The 22,262-nt window shown below is 40.6% G+C and overlaps 2 protein-coding genes across 2 annotated transcripts in view; both read right to left on the reverse strand.

The window, feature by feature from the left end:
* Nucleotides 1-1,941: 1,941 nt before the first annotated feature.
* Nucleotides 1,942-13,317, reverse strand: cavin4a (caveolae associated protein 4a). The gene is made up of 2 exons (XM_032564583.1): nt 12,760-13,317; nt 1,942-3,503 (listed from the first exon to the last, which is right to left on the reverse strand). Exons 1-2 carry the CDS (start codon nt 13,165-13,167, stop codon nt 2,958-2,960), a joined length of 954 nt encoding a protein of 317 aa, XP_032420474.1. The 5' UTR covers nt 13,168-13,317; the 3' UTR covers nt 1,942-2,957.
* A 3,301-nt stretch (nt 13,318-16,618) lies between these two features.
* tmeff1a (transmembrane protein with EGF-like and two follistatin-like domains 1a) overlaps nt 16,619-22,262 on the reverse strand; it is a 47,836-nt gene continuing 42,192 nt past the window's right edge. Inside the window, exons 8-10 of the mRNA XM_032564569.1 lie at nt 21,578-21,701; nt 21,100-21,261; nt 16,619-20,243 (exon numbers count right to left, since the gene is read on the reverse strand). Of these exons, the coding sequence (XP_032420460.1) occupies nt 20,159-20,243; nt 21,100-21,261; nt 21,578-21,701 (371 nt within the window). The 3' untranslated portion in view covers nt 16,619-20,158. The remainder of the gene's footprint in view (nt 20,244-21,099; nt 21,262-21,577; nt 21,702-22,262) is intronic.

Below are 22,262 nucleotides of genomic sequence, written 5' to 3' on the forward strand. Positions count from 1 at the left end.
CGGCTCTCTTTGTGGAGCAGAAATGGGTTTTTGTATTTCTGTATCTGTCAGAGGAGACAAAGCAGGAACACGAGTCTCTGCAGCCTCTGAATGCAGCAGCGTTTTACTTTATGAAAAGCTTCCTGAAACCTTCTGCTCCGGCTTCACCTGTGAACAAATTTAATCTCAGACAGACTCCTCGAGTGTTTGTGACACAGAAGAAGTGTTCACACTGTGAGAGGGAAAATGAAAACGTCTTAATGGAGCTCCTCTCTCCCGTCTTCACCCAAGGCTGTTCAGCAGATTGCTTCAAGAGTTCAATTGTGCTCAGCTAATGCATAACAAACAGATGAAGCAGAAGCAATCAGTCCGCCGCCGCGTCCTCCGCTCTTTCTCTCTGAAGTGCTGGAATAAATCAAAATTATGTTTTTCTGGTGGATTGGAGGATTTGGCTCTGAGGAGAAATTCATTACAGCCGTTTCTTCTGCAGCTTTGATGTCTGTGGAGCTGCAACAGGTGAAACATGGTAATATCTGCTTATAAAGGCAAACTGGAGCTGGAATTAGTCAGAGCTGCAGAGCAGATCGCATTTAAAGCAGCGACTGCAGCACATTCACACGCAGAAAGCTTCAAAGCAGGGGCGGAGCTACAGGTGGGAATGGGGGGGGAATTAATACCAAAAAATGACGTCAGACTGAGAAAGGTAGAAAGTTATGAGCAAATTCTGGTTTTAAAGATGAAAATCTGAAAATAAAATAACATAGTTACAATGACAAAAGACATTTACACCTAAAAACTTGTCTGTGTTTTTCTTCCAGGAAAAGGAAACAGACAAGTTGAATGTTTTGTTGGCTTTTACTTGTCTCTGTTTGGTGTTTCCACTTCCTCCAGAGACGAGGCGCAGAGAGTCGACTCAGACAGTGAACTCGGCTTCAGAGCAGAAAATGTTTTACTGAGAGGATTCCCCAGGACTCCTCTCAGTCTTTCTTCATCTCTCGGCTGGTCTGGGACTGAATTACAGCCTCAGACTCTCTGCTGCTGGCAAACACATCTTACTGACAAATCCACAAATCTGGAGAAAAAAATCTGAGTCAGGAAGACAGAAAACAGTTTATAACACAGACAAAATCTGTTTCTTTTAATTGTGAATAAATAAAAACAGAACAGAACGAACTAAAGAAGGATAAAGCAAGAAAGAACAATGAATAAATGCTTTAATGGATAAAAATCAAAAGAGAATCATCAACAACCAGCCAACCAACCAAACTAACCAAACATCAGACAAAGGGTTTGAATGGACGACAACCAAACATTCAAACCACCAGAAGAAAATCCTAACTATAACCAACCTGTTAAAAACAACCAAACTCCTAACTAACCAACCAACCTGTTAAAAAACAACCAAACTCCTAACTAACCAACCAACCTGTTAAAAAACAACCAAACTCCTAACTAACCAACCAACCTGTTAAAAAACAACCAAACTCCTAACTAACCAACCAACCTGTTAAAAAACAACCAAACTCCTAACTAACCAACCAACCTGTTAAAAAACAACCAAACTCCTAACTAACCAACCAACCTGTTAAAAAACAACCAAACTCCTAACTAACCAACCAACCTGTTAAAAAACAACCAAACTCCTAACTAACCAATCAAAACAAACAAATAAACCAATTAAATAAACCTTGAAAACAACCAACCACAGGAATAAATCAATAACCCAACTATCCAATCAAAACACCAATTAGCTAATTAAAGAACCTTATAAATAACCAATAAACCAATTAACTTTTTGAAAAACAATATAAACCCAACTAAATAACCAAATCAAAAAAATATGAAAACATCTAACAGGAAACCAACCAACTACCAGCTTCCTTGACCAGGTGAAGCTAAACAGACCAATTATTATTTTATTTTTATTTTTCCTCTCCAAATAAATAATGACAGTAAAAATGAAACTGTTACCGTAAGAAATGTTTTATTTGTTGATCCAGGTTTTGTTATACAAGTCAAACCACAAACATTACAGAAGAGAAACTGACAGTTTGTGGTTTTTATTCCTGTTTCAGCATTTAGGATTTTCTGAGTAACTGTAAAAAAAAAAAAGGATTTCAGACCTGAAATATGATCAAAATGCCCAAAATAAACCTAAATAAGTTACTCTACTGCAGTAAATGAAGAGCAGCAATACAAAAATAATAAAACAGTCTGACACAGAAAGATGTGCTGCTAAAGCAAACTAATGAATTTCCTTTAAAAGCCACATTTCTACTGGATGAATTCAGATTCTCTGATGATTGAAGAGCAGAAAGTTTAAAGTCCAATCAAAGCAGCGACCTCAGAAATGGTCTCAGGTGAATTAACTGTGTGCTGGTCAGAAAAAGCAGCAAAGGTTTGAAGTCATGTAGGAGTGATTACATCCTGCTGGAGGCCACTGCTTATAAAAACTCTCCATAAAACGGCAGATTTCTCCGTTTCTCAGGCCAGATGTGGAGGAAACGTGCAGAAATGTTGGTTTTGTTGCTTTAAAAACAGTTTTGATGTCAGAATCCTGAACTTTCCTAATCTTAAATAAAACTAACCTGTGTGGCATTCAGGGGTCTGAAGGAACATTCAGCTTCTAGTTAAATCTCAGTTTCTTCTGCCGGTTGTTGCTCTGAGCTCAGACAGAAACCAGCCTGACGTCAGACCAGCTGAAGACAATTTCACCTGAAACTGGAAGTTTGTACAGGATTATATGTACATTTAGTGTCAACATTCAGAATCCTTCCTGTCATCTTCCTCCCCTCCATCGGCTCTCCGACCCGTCCGGACTCTCATGCTCCACAACCTCATCACGTCTCACCCTTTACATAAATACAATGGCTTCATTTCACAGATTTTATCAATAATTGTCAAGATTTAGAGCGCAGTAAATTTATAAATTGAGACAATCATCTAACATCTCAGACCAGTTCCTGGTTCTCAGGACGTTATTCTGACACCCGGGTGGCGCCGGCCTGATCCACCGGACCCTCCCTCTTTGTTTCCGCGGCGCTCTCCGGCTTCTCCTCCTTGGCCGGCTCGCCCTCTCCCTCGGCTCCCTCCTGGCCCTCGGCGACGGCCCGCTCTTTCTTCAGCTTGATGCGGAAGGTCTCTTTGGTGGGAGCTTTCTTGGCGATGTTCTCCTTCAGTCGCTCGCCGGACTGCTTCAGCCGTTCCCCCGCCTGCTGCATCTTCTCCCTCCTCTCCGGCGGCATCACCTTCTCGCCCAGGTTGTGGATCTTGGTGCCCAGGTTGTCTTTGGTTTTGCTCATGTTCTCCTTGGAGAAGGCGGCCTTCAGGGTCTCCGTGCTCTTCACCATGGACTTCTTGAGTCGAGCGGCTCGAGACGGGTCCGGCTCCTCGTCTCTCAGGTACTCTTCGTCGGAGGAGAGGTCGGCGGGGATGTCGTAGGCATCGGGCTCAATGTCCAGGCCTTCCAGTCCAAGACCTTTGGGAGATTTGGTGACAGCCACGGATGGGACCTCCGTCTCACCCTGAATGATGCAGAGAGACCTGAGATTAACTGAGAAAACTGAGATTAGCTGAGAAAACTGAGATTAGCTGAGAAAACTGAGATTAACTGAGAAATCTGAGATTAACTGAAAAAACTGAGATTAATTGAGAAATCTGAGATTAACTGAGAAACCTGAGATTAACTGAGAGACCCGATGACCTGCAATGGCCAGGTTTTCGATTTCTCCCCAGAATGGCTGAAACAGGGCCAAAAGACCCTGTCCAAACTGACGACTGATGGCTCAAATTAGACTCCATTCATCCATTTTTCTATGCTTCTATTCTTCAATTGTAAATGTGGTCGTTGACCGTCAGGCCAGAAGGTTGGAGTCTGAATAGTCCATGTTGGGGGTGGGTATCTATGATACCAACAGGAGATCAGATCTCCTGTAGGTAATGCTCTTCAGTCTAGTTTTGAAGCATACATGAAGTGTTGAAATAAAGCTAAGAGGGTATAAAATGACAGTTTAGAAATAAACTAACCAAATTAATTGTGTTGAAGTCGAAGTCTAAGGAACAATTGTGCAACTGTGAGATGCGTTGAGGCCATTACCAGGGTACTTAAGGGTACTTAGGCCATTTGGCCATCTCTAGCCGGAATATGAGTGTTGTCCAGATGGACCACCTTCGGCCATTGCAGTGTTAACTGAGATTAACTGAGATTAACTGAGAAAACTGAGATTAATTGAGATTAACTGAGAAAACTGAGATTAACTGAGAAATCTGAGATTAACTGAGAAAACTGAGATTAACTGAGATTAACTGAGAAAACTGAGATTAACTGAGATTAACTGAGAAAACTGAGATTAACTGAGAGACCTGAGATTAACTGAGAGACCTGAGATTAACTGAGATTAACTGAGATTAACTGAGAAAACTGAGATTAATTGAGATTAACTGAGAAAACTGAGATTAACTGAGAAATCTGAGATTAACTGAGAAAACTGAGATTAACTGAGATTAACTGAGAAAACTGAGATTAACTGAGATTAACTGAGAAAACTGAGATTAACTGAGATTAACTGAGAAAACTGAGATTAACTGAGAGACCTGAGATTAACTGAGAGACCTGAGATTAACTGAGAAAACTGAGATTAACTGAGAAATCTGAGATTAACTGAGATTAACTGAGAAAACTGAGATTAACTGAGAGACCTGAGATTAACTGAGAGACCTGAGATTAACTGAGAAAACTGAGATTAACTGAGAAATCTGAGATTAACTGAGAAAACCGAGATTAACTGAGAAAACTGAGATTAACTGAGAAATGTGGATCTGGTGTCACAACAACAGCATTATTTTAAAGTTACATTTTTGTACTGACATTCTTGAGTAATTCTTACAACATGGTAAATGGTGGAAAAGTGCTTTCAATAAATCTCCTGGATTGTGTCAAATATGCATCTACAGGCTTCTTGGCTGCATTAAGAAACTTTAATTAAATAATAAAATGAAACTAACTATTTTCTCACCTGATATTCCAGTAGACTCAGTTTAATTTGGAACCAGAACTCCATCATCTGCTCCACCTCCAGCTGCTGTGGTTCTGACCCAAACCAACCTGTTCCCCTCCTGGCCTGTGGGGGCGCTGCACCAAGAACCACTGAAGGAAACGACACAAAAACCTCTGAAGACGCTGAGAGCAACTTCCTTCTTCACTGATGGAAACAAGATGGAGGCGTCAGATTTTAGTGGTTGGAGGATTTCTCTTTAGTCTTTGGCTGAAGACCAGGAGACAATTCTGCTGCCACCGCTAGGCTAGCATGTTAGCTTTGGTTGTATTTACCCAGAATGCCCTGCGCTGTAGTCCACTTCCTGCTTTTGGAGCGGTCTCCGGTCCGCCTGGCGTTCACATTTGCATTCAACTTCAACCAAACTGAGGCCGAGGTTTTTGGACGGACCAGATTTCAGATTCTGAGTTTGATGACACGTTCACACCTTCCCAAAGGAACCGGACTTTCTAGGCAAACGGACTGGAGTTCGATTAAATGGATTGAACAGAGCTGCTGTGAACGCACCTTAACAAAGATCGACTTTAATTCCTGCTGAAATATAACATTTCCAAAAAAAATTAGTTTCTGATTAAAAATGTAACAAGTATTTGTCAAAAGGTAATAAAATAAATGTTAAAATTATTTGGTATTATTTCAGTTTTTGTTTTTCATTTGATTGGGGGTGTAAATAGTTTTGGACACAATAATAAGTGGATAAAGAATCTTTTTTTTTTTTTTTTTTTTTTCTCCGAAGAGTTTTTGCGGCGCTAGTGGCTCGTATTTTTTTTACAGTAGGCAGACAGGAAGGAGGGTGAGGAGAGGGGGGAGGACGTGCGGCAAAGGTCGTCGGGACCGGGAGTCGAACCCGTGACGTCCGCGTCGAGGACTAAGGCCTCCAAACGTGGGGCGTGCTAAACCCCTGCGCCACCACAGCACGCCCCGGATAAAGAATCTTTGAAATAAATGTCAGAATTTGAAGTTTCAGTTTTTGTTTAATAATAAAAAATTTTCCACCTGAAAGCATCTCTATTTAATAAAACAGTTTTTAGTGGCATTTTTTGGTGCTGTTGGCAGGATTTAAACCTATATTAGAAATATTACAGTTATAAGTAACAGGATTACCAGTAATAAACAGCTGAGGTCATTTCAATGAGATGGTTCATATTTTACAGCCTCATTCACAGAAAATGAAGAAATGCTGTAAAGGAGCTAAATTAAAGTCAAAACCTGGATAGTAACTTTAAACATCTCCATTAGCTGCAGATGTCCAGATTAAGATTAATTTCTCTGAAATATTCCTGTTTCTTGACGCCTTTCCCTTTAGCGCAGCTCCATCCTCTCTTATCATACATCACATTTGCTCCATCTCGACGGACGGCTCAGTTGTCCAAGTGCAGATGAAACCGATCTGTTCTCTCCATTACGGATAAATTTACTCTGCTGCTTATTAAACCGAAGCAGCTCAGACAGAAACATTATATTCCTCAGAGACGCTGTCAGACCTGCAGCCCCTTGTTTCTGTCTGAAAACACAGCCGTCATCATGAGATCAAGTTTCCCTATTTTTACGTTTGAGAAGGTCACAGAGAGAAGAGCAGCAGAAATAACAACCTCCTCTCAGATTAACGGCTCAGGTATTTATAATTCCCTCAGAGATAATCTGAGTGCAGAGACGCGCTAACAGTGAACATTAACCTCAGCAGGTATTCATCCTTTCATTTAACATCTGAAAACTGAGCAGAACGATCATGTTTTCCTGGGCGAACAGAAAGTGCAGCAGGAAAATTTCCCCGCTGCGGAGCGAGTTAATCAGGCTGAAGCTGCAGCCACCTGCAATGATCCCACTCATTAATCATGGAGGCGTCGTCAGAACCAGCCTGAAACGGTGAATGACACAATAATTACAGCGGCTGGGAATGTGGCTCAGAGAACGTATTAATAACCCGAGAGGTGATGAGGGAAGAGACAGGAAGTTCAGAGGCAGTGATTATCGGAGCACACAGGGAGCTACGGGACAAAACATGACGTTACACAGCAACGTTACACGGTGATGTCACACAGTGATGTCACACAGCGGCGTTTCACAGCGACGTTACAGAGCAGAGTTACACTGTGCCGTTACACGGTGGCGATACACGGCGACGTTACATGATGACTTCACCAGCGGCGTTACAGAGCGACGTCACACGGCGGTGTTACACCGCTGTGTGAGCAACGGTGAGCAACGTTACAGGGTGATGTCACACAGCGGCGTTACTGGGCGGCGTTACACACCGACGCTTCAGCCTCAGACTGGGAAAAACTGAAAACAAGCAACTGGTTTGAGGTACGTTATTCCTTTAAATGTCTCCAGTAAGGATCAGTGCTGCAGCTTTTGATCCAGTTTTATATAAAAAAATGACAAAGAATTTTTCACAACATCCTGTTGACATATTAATGTCACAAACTGAATTTCTGAGCCAAAAATGTCTTTTAAAACACCAGAATCATACATTTATTTAAAATCAAAGTTGAAGATGATGAAGTATTAATAATCAATATTATGATGAAAAAGTCTTACAAAAATAAAACGACACAATTAGCTGAATAAAGTCGCAGTAAAACATTAATAAAGCCATAAAAATATGACAATGAAGTCGAATCATTTACTGAGTCGTACAAATTTAAAGTCATTATTTTAGGAGACTGATGTAATAATTTTATGACTCCAACATAAAAAATAATGAAAAACTAAATCAGGAATATTGAGCATTTTGTTTTGTTTTGTTTCAGTTTTACAAAAGAAGAAATATTTAATCTCTTAAAGCATCAAAATCAAATTATTATCAGTAGGACTTTGAAATGATTATTTAAATGACTGAATCTATTCAGAATGAATCAGATTCAGTTTCTGAGTTGGTCACATATTGATAAATTGATCCAAGCTTTTCTCTCATTAAAACAACTTTCACTCATAATTTTACAACTTTATTCTAGTAATTGATAAATCTCTTTTTTTGGCGCTAATATTCATATTCATATAATCTCTACTATTGAAGGTTCAAAAGGTCACAAAATGAGAATTAACCTTTTTTACTCTAATATAACTCAGAGGAGTGTAGTATCCTTTTGAATTTGACTAGGCCATTCAAACACATGAATAGGTTTCGATCTGGTTTCTCTGGCTGGATGTTTACAAATGCACACCACACTTTTCAGATTCAAATTGTTAACTTTTGAAAAAACATCATTAGTGTTGGTCTGTTTTATGAAATCCCAATAAAATACCATTACAAGGCTCTCTATTTTAGAAATGCTGACGAAAACTGACAATGAAAAAATCTACAAAGAGCAAAACATGAAACTTTAACGGCTTAAAGATCAGAAGGACTCTTTAAAACACCAGCGATGTGCAGAGACTCAAAAAACAAGAGACAAAAGTCAAACAGGCCTCAAAGAAACACAAACATGTCCAGAAATGATCTGCATTAAAACCTCAATCCCAAAAATTATAAAAATATTTTTAAAAACACAAAAACCTCAGTTTACCAGAGACTCAGTGAGATAAACCGGATCATTAACGCAATAAGGGAATCAGTAATTGATGAGGTTAATATTTTACCCAGCATGCAGCAGGATCACAATCTAACCCATGACCTCTGAAATGAAACATTTCAGCAACGCGTGGCGAACAGCGGCGTGGGCGGCAGCCATCGCTCTCCGCCTGATTACCGGCCACCGCCATCTTTCTTCCTCCAGTGGCGACAAAGAGCTGCAGGAGGAACGCCGCGGCAAAACATCGCCGAATCAGCAAAACATCCCTCAGGAGGAAACCCGACACCAGGTCGGACCGCCGGGATTAAACCGGCCGAACCGGGCCGGACCGGGACCACAGGGTCAGGCGGTGGCGGAGCCACAGGGAGCGAGTGAAGAAAACGTTTATTAATGGTGATGTTCAGCTGAGGCTGCAGATAAAAACAGATTCATTTCTCAGCTGCCAAAAAACAAGAACAAACTGCTGGCTTTAAAAATATCCTGAAAATAGATTAAAAGGGAGAATTAATGCCGTTTTATCTGCTATGTTAACTTCAACTGTTATGAAAAATGAAAAATACTATAAATATGACAAAAGCAATTTGCCTTTGTAATTTAACGCCTTGAAATTGGGCCTCTGTCTCTTTAAAAACTCCTGCTCTTTCTGAAGCTCCGCCTCCAGGAAGTCGCCCCAACATGGCTCCTCTACTAACCCTTTAAGGTTTTTACCAGTTGCTCTGAGCAGCAGCTCCTATAGTGAGCTCAGCAGCTCAGCAGCTCCGCCAGATGTTTGCTAATTGCTGCTGGCTAGTCTGAAGGAGCAGTCAGCAGCTCCTCCTGGCTGCGCACAGATAATGGATTCACGTCCTGCTGATACAGAATATGAGCAAAGCTAAAAATGAAAACTGAACTCAACACCTGAACATGATTATAGTTACTTTAGTTCGGCGTTTCAGGCGTACCGTATAGACAAGATGGCCGCCAGGGTACCGTATAGACAAGATGGCCGCCAGGGCCAAAATTAAATCTGAAGTTGGTGTCCTAATTAAATCCAGACTGCATCCAGCATGAAAGCATCGGTGTGCTGACTGCATCAGCACACCGATGTCACAGTTACTAGTGTTTGGATTATATGCTAAAGACGATTATTTCTCTGCTGCCCCCTGGTGGCCACAGAGCCCTGCGGGTCTTTTCTAAATATTTCACATGATAAATTTCCTCTCTTTCTGTCCTGTAAAGCTGCAGCTGCTCCAGCGGCCTGGTGTGGATCCCCGGGTGGCAGCAGTTCCTGGCCTGGCCCTGCTGGCAGCGGGAGAATGCTGCCATCCCAGAATAGATCCCTCTGTCACGGATCCACAGCAGCTGTTCGCTGCACACTGAGATCCGGTTTCTATTCTGAACGAGTCTCTGCAGCGCTGCACACAGCCGAGCTTTAACTCAGACGCACAATCAAGATTACACCCCGAAAAAATAGTTTATAAGATGCTAAATGTGCAAATGAAATGTTTAGCATGAAGAAGAGCTAAAACAGAGGCAAACCAGTCTGAAAAACAAAAAAAAGCAACTTGTCGACGATTTTAGGCAACTAAACCATAAAAACCTCATTTCTTTGCTCCTATTGTTGCTTCTTAATGTGTCCTGATGGTGGCGCTCAGCACCATGACAAGATAAGCTTCAGCTGAATAAAACAGTAGAAGAAGAGATGTTGGCGGAGGAACCCCTGAGATTTTCATAATATCTCAAATATTCAGAAGGACATGCAGCTTGAGAAGCTGAGACACCCAGACGCTATGCTAGCTAGCTGTTAGCATCACGGCTGTTAGCGTGTTCAGAGTGGAGCTACATGTTAGCAGATTTCAATAATTCACCAATCAAATAAAAGGTGGAGCTGATGAAGCGTCACAATCGCAGTCATCAGATCATCATTGGCTGCAAATGTTAATATTCCACTAACTCAAAATAAAAACATAATTTCACAGTTGCAGTATTTCCATTAAATAAGAAACATCAAAATCACGTGAATAAGTTTGTTCACACGATAAGTCATCATCCTCCAACCACTTCCTGTCTTCTTCTTCTTCGTGGTTTTCGCCAGGATACAGAATAATGTAAAGTTAATGTCTATATTAACTATAAACTCACTGAAACCCTCAGTGAAAAACGTCCAGGATGAATTTATATCAGTTAAAAAATCATTTGACTTTTTCTGTTGCACTGAAACCTGCAACCAGAACCCGTCCTCTCTGCAGCGCCACCTTCAGCAGCCCTGATAAATCCACTCTGGAAACCAGTTTCTGCTAATGGAGGACTGGTTTCCAGCACTCCCACTGCTCCCTCCACTGAATGCATCGCTGCAGCTCCTCTTCAGATGCATTAGACTGTCAGACTCCAGAGATCCTCCCTGAAATCCCTTAATAAGAAATAAATTATTCCAGCTTTTGATCTGAGGAAAACTGAATTTGAAAAAGCAGCTGATTGTCTCCATCATCTGATGTGAACAATTTATAATCCAGATAAAATACTCAGATCATCCCATCAGAGCATCGCTAAGGTTGGGTCGATGTCTGATGCCTGAGGCCGTTTGAAACGTTGCAGTCAAAGATGAAGCAACAGTTTGGGTTATTTAGCCTGTCAGAAACGGCTGAAAGGGTCAAAGAATAAATGAAAGATATTCATTCATTTATAAATGTCAGTTTCAAACTGAATATTTAATTAGCAAACAAAATACTTATTAAAAATCGAAATATTTACAGTGAAATATTAACTCTATGCTTTCTAAATATGTAGACCACAAGGGCTGATGTTCTGATGTTTGTCTTCAGTCACAGACAGAACCTGATCAGCAGCCGTTATGAAGCCCGTCCATGTTCCTGGTGATCCGGACTCTCACGGATCAGAACATGTTCCTGGTGATCCGGACTCTCACGGATCAGAACATGTTCCTGGTGATCCGGACTCTCACGGATCAGAACATGTTCCTGGAGATCCGGACTCTCACGGATCAGAACATGTTCCTGGTGATCTGGACTCTTACGGATCAGAACATGTTCCTGGACTCTTACGGATCAGAACATGTTCCTGGTCATTCGGACTCTCATGGATCAGAACATGTTCCTGGTGATCCGGACTCTTACGGATCAGAACATGTTCCTGGACTCTCACGGATCAGAACATGTTCCTGGACTCTCACGGATCAGAACATGTTCCTGGTGATCCGGACTCTTACGGATCAGAACATCTTCCTGGTGATGAAACAGGCATTTGGTTCATATTCCCAGCTTTCATGCTAACAGCTGCTGAGGAGTCTCTCCGTATTTCCTGCTCTCAGCCGAACCGGATTCGGGTCAGGTCCTCTCTCCGTAATGATGAAGCTTTTCCTATAAATTACCGCGTTAGAGTTGAAAGCTCTTATGAGTCTGAACTTCAGCTGCCCTTCATTTCACAGCGCTGCTGCTGCTGCTCAGCCTCCCTGTGCATCAGACGCCTAATGATGTGATTTACAGTTCATCAGTTAACATCTGGCCCAGTTTTCCTTTATTCCTGCTACTTAATTACTCTACGGTTCCTCTTAAAGAAAAATATCCGCCTTCTTCACTGACTAAACTCAGATTTGAGCTTTAAAGTTTTTCAGTTTAGATGAGGTTTGTAACCGGTACGCACGCTGAGGTCGACCAGGCAGGTTGATTTTAAAATGTTTGGTGAAGATGCAGAAAACGCCTCAGGGTGAATTCACACCAGCCCAGTTTACTCCACTTTGATCAAAATCCAGTTAGTTTTTAGAGGTGTGAATGCATCATCAACCAGATTTTGGCCGTTTCTTTTTCTGGTTGAAATGAACTCAGGAAGCAGATGAGAGCGCAGGGCATTCTGGGTAAATACAACCAAACAAACATGCTAGACTAAAGAGAAATCCTCCAACCGCTAAAATCTGACGCCTCCATCTTGTTTCTATCTGGTGAAGAAGGAAGTTGCTCTCAGTGTCTTCAGAGGTTTTTGTGTCGTTTCCTTCAGTGGTTCTCAGTGCAGCGCCCCCACAGGCCAGGAGGGGAACAGGTTGGTTTGACTCAGAACCACAGCAGCTGGAGGTGGAGCAGATGATGAAGGTTTGGTTCCAAATCAAACCACGTCAAACGGACTATCAGGTAGGAAAACACCCTGAAACTGAACACTTCCCTCTCGGGTTCAGTCCAGGCGTTGACAGCTTAACAGACCTTCGCAGCGTCTCATCTTACCTGGTAGATGACCACTCTGAACTTGTTGCGCGTCAGCAGCTCGTCCTGCGTCGTTTCCACCTTCTTGACTCGGATGTTCTGCTTCTCGACGCGCGTGCGGACCTCCTTGACGTTGGCGCTCACCTTGCGGGTCTTCTGCAGGAGCTTCTCCACGGTGCCGCTGGTGTCACTGTGGTCTTTGGCCAGCTTCAGGACGTCGCCCTGGATGGTCTTGATGTTGTTCTCCAGCTCCAGCTGGCGCTCCTCCATGCGCTGCTGGCAGGACTGGACGTTGTCGATGATGCCGGCCACGCGCTCCAGCAGAGACAGGATGGTGAGGGCGCTGATGGGGTTGCCGGCCTCGTCCTCCACCCCAACGATCTCCAGCTTCTCCTGGACGCCTGCCGAGCGCAGCTTGTGCTGATCCATTGGGGATGGTTTGGAAAACGTTGTAAATATGCAGGTTCAGTCGGAGGAGTGTCGGGGTACCAGCAGGAGACCAGAGAGAGGCAACACCCAACCGCTGTGACCCAAACTCAGGTCTGGGAGCAAGAGAGACGGGAAACTCCACCTACCCCCCTTTAAAAATAGGTGTGAGGACACTGAAGGATCCTGATTCAGATCTCCACGGGACGTGGGCCAGGCACTAAACTCTGAGCCTGCAGAACCCCCCGCCCAAGCTAAAAATATGAGCTCCCTGTAAGGCGACACTTTGACATTTCAGGCCATGCAGGCAGCCCTCTGAGTCCTGCGCCGCTTTGTTACCCGCCATGCACAGTGATTCATAATTTCCAATAATTTCCACTTGTGTTCCTGTAAGCAGCTGTGAAACATGTACATCAGCAGGAGTCATCCTGCGTTGCTGCAGCGACAGTTGCAGCCGTTCCCGCTCTGACTGCTCAGAGCAGCTCTGCCCTTTTACTTTCCCCTGGGCAGCAGAGTCCAAACACTGAGATCTGAAGCCGTTTATAGAGCTGACGGCTCCAGAGCATCAGAAACTCTCTGAACAAACACGTCTGAGAACGACCCGCGAGGAAAACGGAGACAAAACGCCTCTTTATCATCTGCTAAACAGTTTAAATGAAAATGTGCTGTGAAGCATTTAAATGAAGATTTGCTCCAATGCTAGAAATTATACTAAAGTGCTTTTATAGTTCATAATTTACTTTTTAAAGTTGATCAGAATTTCTAGGAACCTTTAATTTAAAGTTTCCTGGGGTACAAATATAATGTTACACAGGCAACATTCTGATTTTTCTCCAAATGTTCCCGTCTTCTCCCAGATTTAATGTTTATTTCTCAGCTTATCTTATCCCAAGATGCATTGCAGGGAGATTATTGTTCTTGTAACAACGTGGCAGAGAGAGAAGTTTTTAATGGTGATTCATTAATTAATTAGGTAACTAGTTACATTTTTTTGTTGTTTATATAAAAAGCTCCAAATGGAACCTTTGTATTTGCATGTTTCTAGTAGATCTGTATATCTGATGCACAAGCTACATCCGCTAACAGCAGCGATGGAAACTGATGAGATTGTCAACATTTATCAATGCGGTTAGCTTCAACTTAATTCAAAAATACTTTATTTATTCAAGTGTTTGTTTCAGGGAAGCAGAAACCAAAATATTCAACATGTTGCACAAAACATGAAGTTTGTAACCTGCAGAGAAGATCACAGTGAGTGGAGATGTTTCCATATATTGTATGAAACAGCTAAAGCTAGCATGCAATAACAAAAAAACACACTAGCATTTTAAGACATTAAAATGTCTTAAAATTAGAATTTAATTTAACTGGATCTTACAGAACCCCATGAGGCCCCGGAGCCGCTGGTTCCAGACCCTCATGGAGTCCAAACGTTTTGTCACTGCGGTCAACAACGACATGCAAAATTCATGCAAAAAATAGTTTTTAGTGATTTTTCTAGTTTCACCTGGTTGATAATAAGTGAAATTTTAATGAAATCTATAAATCCTTAAAGGTCCAGAACATGAAAAGGCTTCGAACTTCTGCCTTGTTAAAACAAAAACACAATTTAAACATTTTTGGGATGAAATGTTGATTTCTGGTTTATCGGTCAAATTTTTTACCGTTCTTGATTTGCAGTCAGGGGGCCGATCAAAGTCATTTCAAGGGCCACAAATGGCCCCCAAGCCACACTTTGGACACCCTGATCTAGAGGAAAAACAGACGGTCAAAGATTCGTCTCTAATCACCACAGACTAGCGGCTGCAGGGTTTGTCCATCATGGTGACCATTTATCTCGTAACGTTGGATGTTTTTCTCCACTGAATGAATTCAGGAAGTTTTCTTTCGGCTTCGCTACCAGGAGAGAGAAAACCTCGTCCTGCCTGAGGTTTGGTTGGAGAACGGGAGGTAATTCCTGAACAATGGAGTCATGTGAAGCGCCTGCTGAATGCAGCGGACTGAACCGAGCAGCTGCTGCTGCCCCCGGACCCCCAACACACACACACACACACACACACACACACACCCACACACCCACACATACACACACCCACACACACACCCACACACACTTCAGCCTTTAAATATATATTTACAGGCCAGCATGCCTCAGACCCCCCCGTTCGCCTCAGACCCCCCCGTTCGCCTCAGACCCCCCCGTTCGCCTCAGACCCCCCCGTTCGCCTCACGCTGCCGTTGGTTTGTTCCGGCTTGTTTACATAAGCAGTTTTTAATTAGACAGTTAATGATGTGCTGGCTCCGCTGACAGGTGGGTGGAGATTTATAATAACGGCTGAAGGCCGTAAACAACCTCATCTGTCCCTGTTTTCAACCATAAACTCCCAGAGCTTCTGTAATTGGCCTGATATGAGGACAGAACCGGACAGAACCGTCTCTGCTTGTTACAGCAGCAGAAACACTGCAGGACGTTAATCAGAGCTCAGCACCAAACATGATGACATGTGGTCCAATAAGTAAAGGTCAACAGGAATATAAAATGACATGGAAACCACAGAGTTCATTTTTATGCTTCTCCATAACCGATTCAATAATGAGGTAAACATGACAGTCTCCTTCCAAATCTAAAAATGGTCTAATTCAAATGTTTCACCTGTTGTTTTAACAATCGATTTTATGTAAAAAACAAAAACATATTTTTACTTGCATCGAACAAACTGACCATAATTAAAGTCCGTTTGTCAATTTCTGGAGCCATTTTGTTTTAAAACATTGATTATTGGACAAAAATTAAGAAAAAAAACAAGGTTTGAAATGAAGTTAGCGTATTAGCGTTAGCCTCCGCTAAACAATGTGTTTGCATAGCTCTTTAGCGTTAGCGCAGCTAGCTTTTTGGTTAGCAGTGAAATGTGGTTATTTGACATGAAAAAATAATTTACTGCTAATGTTTCATGTTTCACCAGGCAGGTGGCACAAACAGGTTCTGGAGGCATAATCAGAGGAAGGCAGAAACACGCCAGTGTTTTTATTAATATTTCTCTCTGTTATTCTTTTTAAATTATTTAACTACAGAGAGAAATAATAATTTGTGTATAAAATGGGAAAGATTCGGGGTAAAACAAGTCAACTGACCCGGAGTCATTATAACAAACTTTAATAATAATGATTTACGTCCAGCTCATTTTATAACCTATAAAAACTGGAATAAAACATAAAGAACAGATGAAGAATGAAACCCGGGGAGCAATTATGTCTTTGCAGCGCTTTAATAACTCGGGCCGATTAAACTGACAGGAAAACAAAGACTTATTAAAGCAGCTCTGTTATTGTTTTACAGGTTATATGGAGGGACTGAAATGAACAATAATCTGAATATTATGCAGAAAAAAACGGACAAATCAAAGCGCAAGTTTACAGGATGCAGAGAAGATATGAATGATGAAGACAGCAGCAGTTTGATGTGAATAAAAACTGGTTTTATTTTAAAACAGCCTCTCAGAATCTACATGCACAACGTCAACATGTCAAACACGCTTTATTCACACTGAGAGAAACGGCCGACAACAAGCAGGAACCTGGTGGAAAAACCTGGAGATGCCCAGAAAACCCGACTCAAACAAAACAGAACCGCTGGAGAAATGATCCGGACCTCAGCACAGACTCAAACTTAGAAAATTCAGTTTTATTGTCTGAATTCTTCACAAACAGAACCTTCAGGTCAAAGATACAAAGACGGAGAGACACAAAAACCGATGAAGACCACAGACTGATAAACGCTTCCTGATCGGACACAGTTTGGCTTTTTTGGATGTTTTATATTAATTTGTGTAGTAAATATAAATGAGTGTCTGTAAAGCTGAATAAAACAGGCAGTGGAGCCAACATGTCCTGCTGTCTGTTTCTATCTGAGTTTATGTTAAAGGGTTTCAGGTTTCATGGCAGCACAGGATGCATAGGAAGTCAAACAGAAAGTCCCGATCAGAAAGTACTGATATAAAGTACTAAAATAAGTCATTCAGCTGATATAAAAGGTCCTAAATGTTAGTTTTGTTTCCACTTGCAAGGTTTTTTTGTCCATATTGTTGACAGGTTTTCATATTTAAGTGATCTCACTCACTCTGGTAGTTGTCACAGTAAATGGCTCACATTCACACCAGCAGTAATTAATGGAGCAAACTGCTGCTAAAACTGAGCAGACCTGTGTTTACAGACAGGACAGGTATTTGATAGGAAACAGCGCCACCAGGTGTCGCTACATACCGAGAACAATATGTAAGAATTAATGTGTAACAATTTGAAAACCTAGATTTCAGTTTCTCTGACCAGATTACATGAAGCACATAAAGCCGTTCTGGTCAGACAAACTGGGATAAAAAAAAAAAAAAGAAGCTAAAAGCAGAAACATTAATTTTATTATTTAAAATTATTTTATTATTTATTAAAACTGCTTTTCTTTTTCCTTCAGTTCCTGAGGAGAAATGTTTGACGTTTCGTCCTGGGGATTTGTTTCATACAGGAAGATTATTGGTGACGCGCCACCTCCATTTTGTATTTACAGAGCAAATCATGGTTATCTTTTCTGTTATTAATGGCCCAATATGAACATAATAATAATTTAAATGTCAATAAAACAATGTTTGCTTCACTTGCATGCTGTTTAAATCACTTTGCTAGTTTTTGAACAGGCTTTGCTTTACTGGTAGTCGAAGCTAACAGGCGTAGCGTTTGACATTTGTTGTACGTTGATTATATACTTGGTCCAGAAAATTAGATAATTTAAAATTACTAATTTAAATAATCTTCCAATTATAGGAACATTTTTGCTAAACCGCTAATGTGAAGCTAATTTTTCACTTTGCTAATTTTTCAAATGGTTAGCACACTTAGCTTCCCCTGAATTAATTTTACCAACTAACTTCTAAAATGTTAATTTATTTGCCTGTTTTTTAAACTTTCAGGTGAATAAAGTTTGACATCTGTGTTGCAGCTTATTGACTGTGAAATAGTTAGATCTTTATATTCATGCTCGTTTTTCTCTCATGTTCTCTGTAGTTTTTCAAGAAACTTCATTGAACAAACGTCAAATATACAAAGAAATGAGAAAATACATGAACAAACACAGGGTGTTAATTAAATAAATACATGTAAAAATACACATATACATGTATGTGACTTGTTTTTAGGACACGATTGTTGGTATTAGCATGGTTGAATTTATTGCGTTAGCATTAGCTTCCTTTAGAACTGGCTAAAGATGAACCAGAATTGAATTAATTTTTAATTAATGTAATTGTTTAGATTCAGTCATTTTAAAATGTTTGTTTAATGTCTTTTTTTCATCATTTTATTCTGTTGATTGTAACTTTTCATTTAAACCAACTGTTAAAGGTCCTGCTAGCGACGGATGTTGTGAATTAGCTTGTGGCTATAAATACTGAGATTCAGGCATCAGATTGTCTTGATTCTTGTGTTTCTTGTCTCTGTCAAATAAACAAACACATAAAAAAACACCATGTTGGTGTAACAGTTTAAGGTTAGCTGTGCTAATGGTTATGATTAGCGCTTTAGGCTTAGCGCTAATCACAAGTTAGCGGTGCTCACCGCTGTAATCTACTATGGTGCTGATGATGCCACATTTAGTGAATTTTAAATGTTTTGTTTTCAGTTTTGCATGTTGAGAATCAGTTGGATAAACAAATTATTCATAAACCATCAACATTTAATCACAAAGAAAAGCTGCAGCCGTTGTTTCTGTATTTACATGAACAGGAATGATCTCCGCTGGAGAAAACATGACGATGATCTGACATGTCTGACTTTTGTTTATTGGGAACAACATGAAAAAGGACAATGATTTACATCAGACTGACCCGTTCGGATCGTTACGGACATACTGACACAGAAACCAAGGACTGGCCTCAAGACTTCAAAACGTTAATACGACAAAAAAATTAATTAAAATAAAAATTAAAAGGCAGTAAGTTACCTGCACACCACTAACATCTTAAAGACACGTTTTTATTCCTGTTTATACCAGCAGGAAACGTTGGAACGGCAGAGCGGGCTTCACATATCCCCAAAGGGAATTTCTCAGTGGGTTTCCATGTGCTTGGAATGTGTCACAGAGAAGAAAATGTCAAATTAAAATAATAAAAAACCTCTTCACAACATTCAAAGAGCCTAGACTTCCTCCATGTCAAAAAGTCCTTGGTTATAATCTTCAGCTCCCTGTTTATACCAACAAGGACGCAGGAAACCTTCCAGCCTCTGAGCCGATGAATAAACTCGTCCTCCGCAGGTCCTGGCGTTTCAAAAACCCCACATTCATCGTTTCAACACCGAGCGCCAGGTTCTCTGTTCAGAACCGACGGGACGAAGATGAACCAGACGGAGTCCAAAACATTTCCTGGTAAAAAGTTTAAACTACACCACAGTACACAGTTTTCACAAGTCATGCTAATTTACAAGAACTACAAGTCAGAACCAAAGCTAACGTAAAAACCTCCAGTAAAAATTACTTTAAAAAAACAAAAACAATCCTTATAAATTATTAGCTTAGTTAAACTGAAGCCTTAAAAGAGATTTTCAAACCAAAGAGCAAAAGAATCTGTTGGACTGGCCGGCGCCTCAAAACTTTAAAAACAAACTAAGTTTTTGATCAGCTGGATGATCAGAAGGAGCTGAACAGGCGGGGAGAAGATTTTCATGGGTAAAAATCAATAAATATCACATTCCAGAGGGGCAGACGCTGCTTCGTTAGCCAGCTTACCGAAAAGATTTCAACAAAATGCAGGCGGTTGTGTTGATTCAGCTGCTTGGAAAAGAAAAATTGAAATCCACCAGGAAAAATAAGGCCTCTTAAATAAATATTCTTATTCTTCTTTTATTGTTTTTTCCCCCAGGAGAAAAAAAATGTCCCACTTACTGTTAAAAAAATCGGCATTCCCGCCTTATAAGAAAAATACTTATCAAAGAGAAGCGTCCGGAAACGAGGCTATACCATCCGGGAGTTTGTGTCCGAGGAAAAGTGGCCGAGGTTTTGTTTCTGCCGGCGGCCGCGGTTGTTTTTCGGACATTTCCTGGAAACACAAACCGAGAAAAAAACCAACATTTCTAATGTCTATCGTCTCAAAAATTCAGTAAATAAGATTTTAATGCATCTTTATTTAAAAGTTAAAAGTTTAAAAGTTTTGGGCCAGGCTAAGATTTTCTTATTTTCAGAACGCAGTCGTACAAAACAATACTGACAAATATTACAAGAACAAGGTTGTATATTAGGAGAATGAATTTGTCCATTTATTTATTTTCCTCCACAAAAAATAAAACATTAAATGAGCATCTTGTGAATTTATGCCTCAGTATCGGTTTTACAAATGAAGAAATATTGAAACTCATTTGACTATCAAAACTTTGCTCTTGTTAAAAATACTTTTTTTTCATAATTTTATAACTTCACTCTGGTAACATTGCATCTTTATTCTTTGTCACATTTTTAAAATCATTCTTTAGTTTTAATAAAACATTTTTTAAATTTATTTTTAAAGTTTTTTGTAAAAGAAAACCTCCAAACATTGTTGGAAACTTGAAAGTAACAGAAAACAAATAATGTATTTCCGTCTGGTTTTAAAGAAATTATTAACTGTTTATTAATGTTTACTGGCTATGAGTCACATTATTAAACTGATTATGATTTTAAAATATTTGTGGTGTAAAAATGTTCTGTTGTTGCTGTTCTGATCATTTCCTAAGAAATGTTCCAAACTTTGTTTATAGTAAATGAAATTTGTGCAAAATGGAATAAATCTGAATTATTACTAAATATTTTCATCAGTTATTTTAGCAGCACATATTTCCTTTTGTAAAACAGACAGTCCTGATGAAGTCCTTTAATCTGATGATAAAACGTTGTTTCGGTGAAATCAGGCGTCTTCCTACCTGGTGATGCACATCACCACGGCAACGATGATGGCGATCTGCACGGCTCCGATGATGGCAGCGATCAGGACGTAGTGCAGCTTCTGTCCGCTGGGAACCACGTACAGGATGTTGAAGTCCTGCGGCTCGTCGCACTGCGTGCCTTTGTATCCGGCGTCACACCTGGACCCGGAAACACGCTACGTTAGCAACATGCTAACAGGCGAGCATCAAAAAGCAGCAAATTACTGCAGCAAACCAGCAACAAAACGAAGCATAAAATCAGGAAATGCAGAAAAACACATGCAAATTATTGCCACCATTTTGTGACTTTATTAGTAAGAGTAACAGAGAATTAATTACCAAGCAAACATGAGCAGAAACATAATAAAAAACAATCCAAAAATCTCCCAGCATTAGTGCACAAAGCAACAAGTTTGATCCAAATTTGAGCTAAAAGTTGCGTTTTCATGTTAACTCAGGTGTAGTTCAGGCTGACCTGCAGGTGGCCATGTTGTACTTGATCTCACATTTCCCATGGACGCAGAATCCGGCGTAGCTGTCGGCGCAGGGGATCGGCATGCCGGCGTAGAAACCCTCGCCTTGGTCCAGACCCGTGGTTTCTGGAGAATGAAGGAATAAAGACAGCAGGAGGATTTTTAACCATCAGAGTTATGTAAATTATAACTAAGGCAAAGAGTTAGGAAGCTAGTTAGCATAACCTGTTAGCATCACACAAAATGTCAAAAATAATAAAATGACATTACATCTTTGTATTTGTTTCTAATTTACACATTTTAATATTTTACATGTCTTTGTGGTAAATATACTCCTTTTTTAACTTATTTTTCAAATGTTGCCAAAAAAAAAGAGATTACTAAGTTTATTTTTTCATCTGCACCTTCAAGTGGGAGGAAAAATAAAACCTAAATCCAGAACATTCTAGGATTTTTGGTGTTTTACTTGCAGAGGATTTTATAAAAGCTGAGATGTTTGTCAGGAGACTGAACTCCTCACCCTGTGGGTCTGTTTATAAAGCAAACACTTTAAAATAAAAATCTGGGACCTTCAGGCGATGGGAGGCTGCAGTCAGACAGTGAAGGTCAGCAGAGAGAAAAGGTTTTCCGGATCATTAGCAGCATCAGCAGCATTTCACTGGGCCTGAATGAGACTCTGGAGTCAGA

This window comes from Xiphophorus hellerii, chromosome 6, assembly GCF_003331165.1.
Source record: "Xiphophorus hellerii strain 12219 chromosome 6, Xiphophorus_hellerii-4.1, whole genome shotgun sequence".
In the NCBI taxonomy this organism is placed as follows: Eukaryota; Metazoa; Chordata; class Actinopteri; order Cyprinodontiformes; family Poeciliidae; genus Xiphophorus; species Xiphophorus hellerii.

Excerpts from the sequence above, each read along its gene's own strand:
- cavin4a (XM_032564583.1), bottom strand. The coding sequence starts at position 13,167 with ATGGATCAGCACAAGCTGCGCTCGGCAGGCGTCCAGGAGAAGCTGGAG. Across the intron at positions 3,504-12,759 it reads TCAGAGTGGTCATCTACCAG|GGTGAGACGGAGGTCCCATC; the intron begins GTAAGATGAGAC and ends TGCATCATTCAG.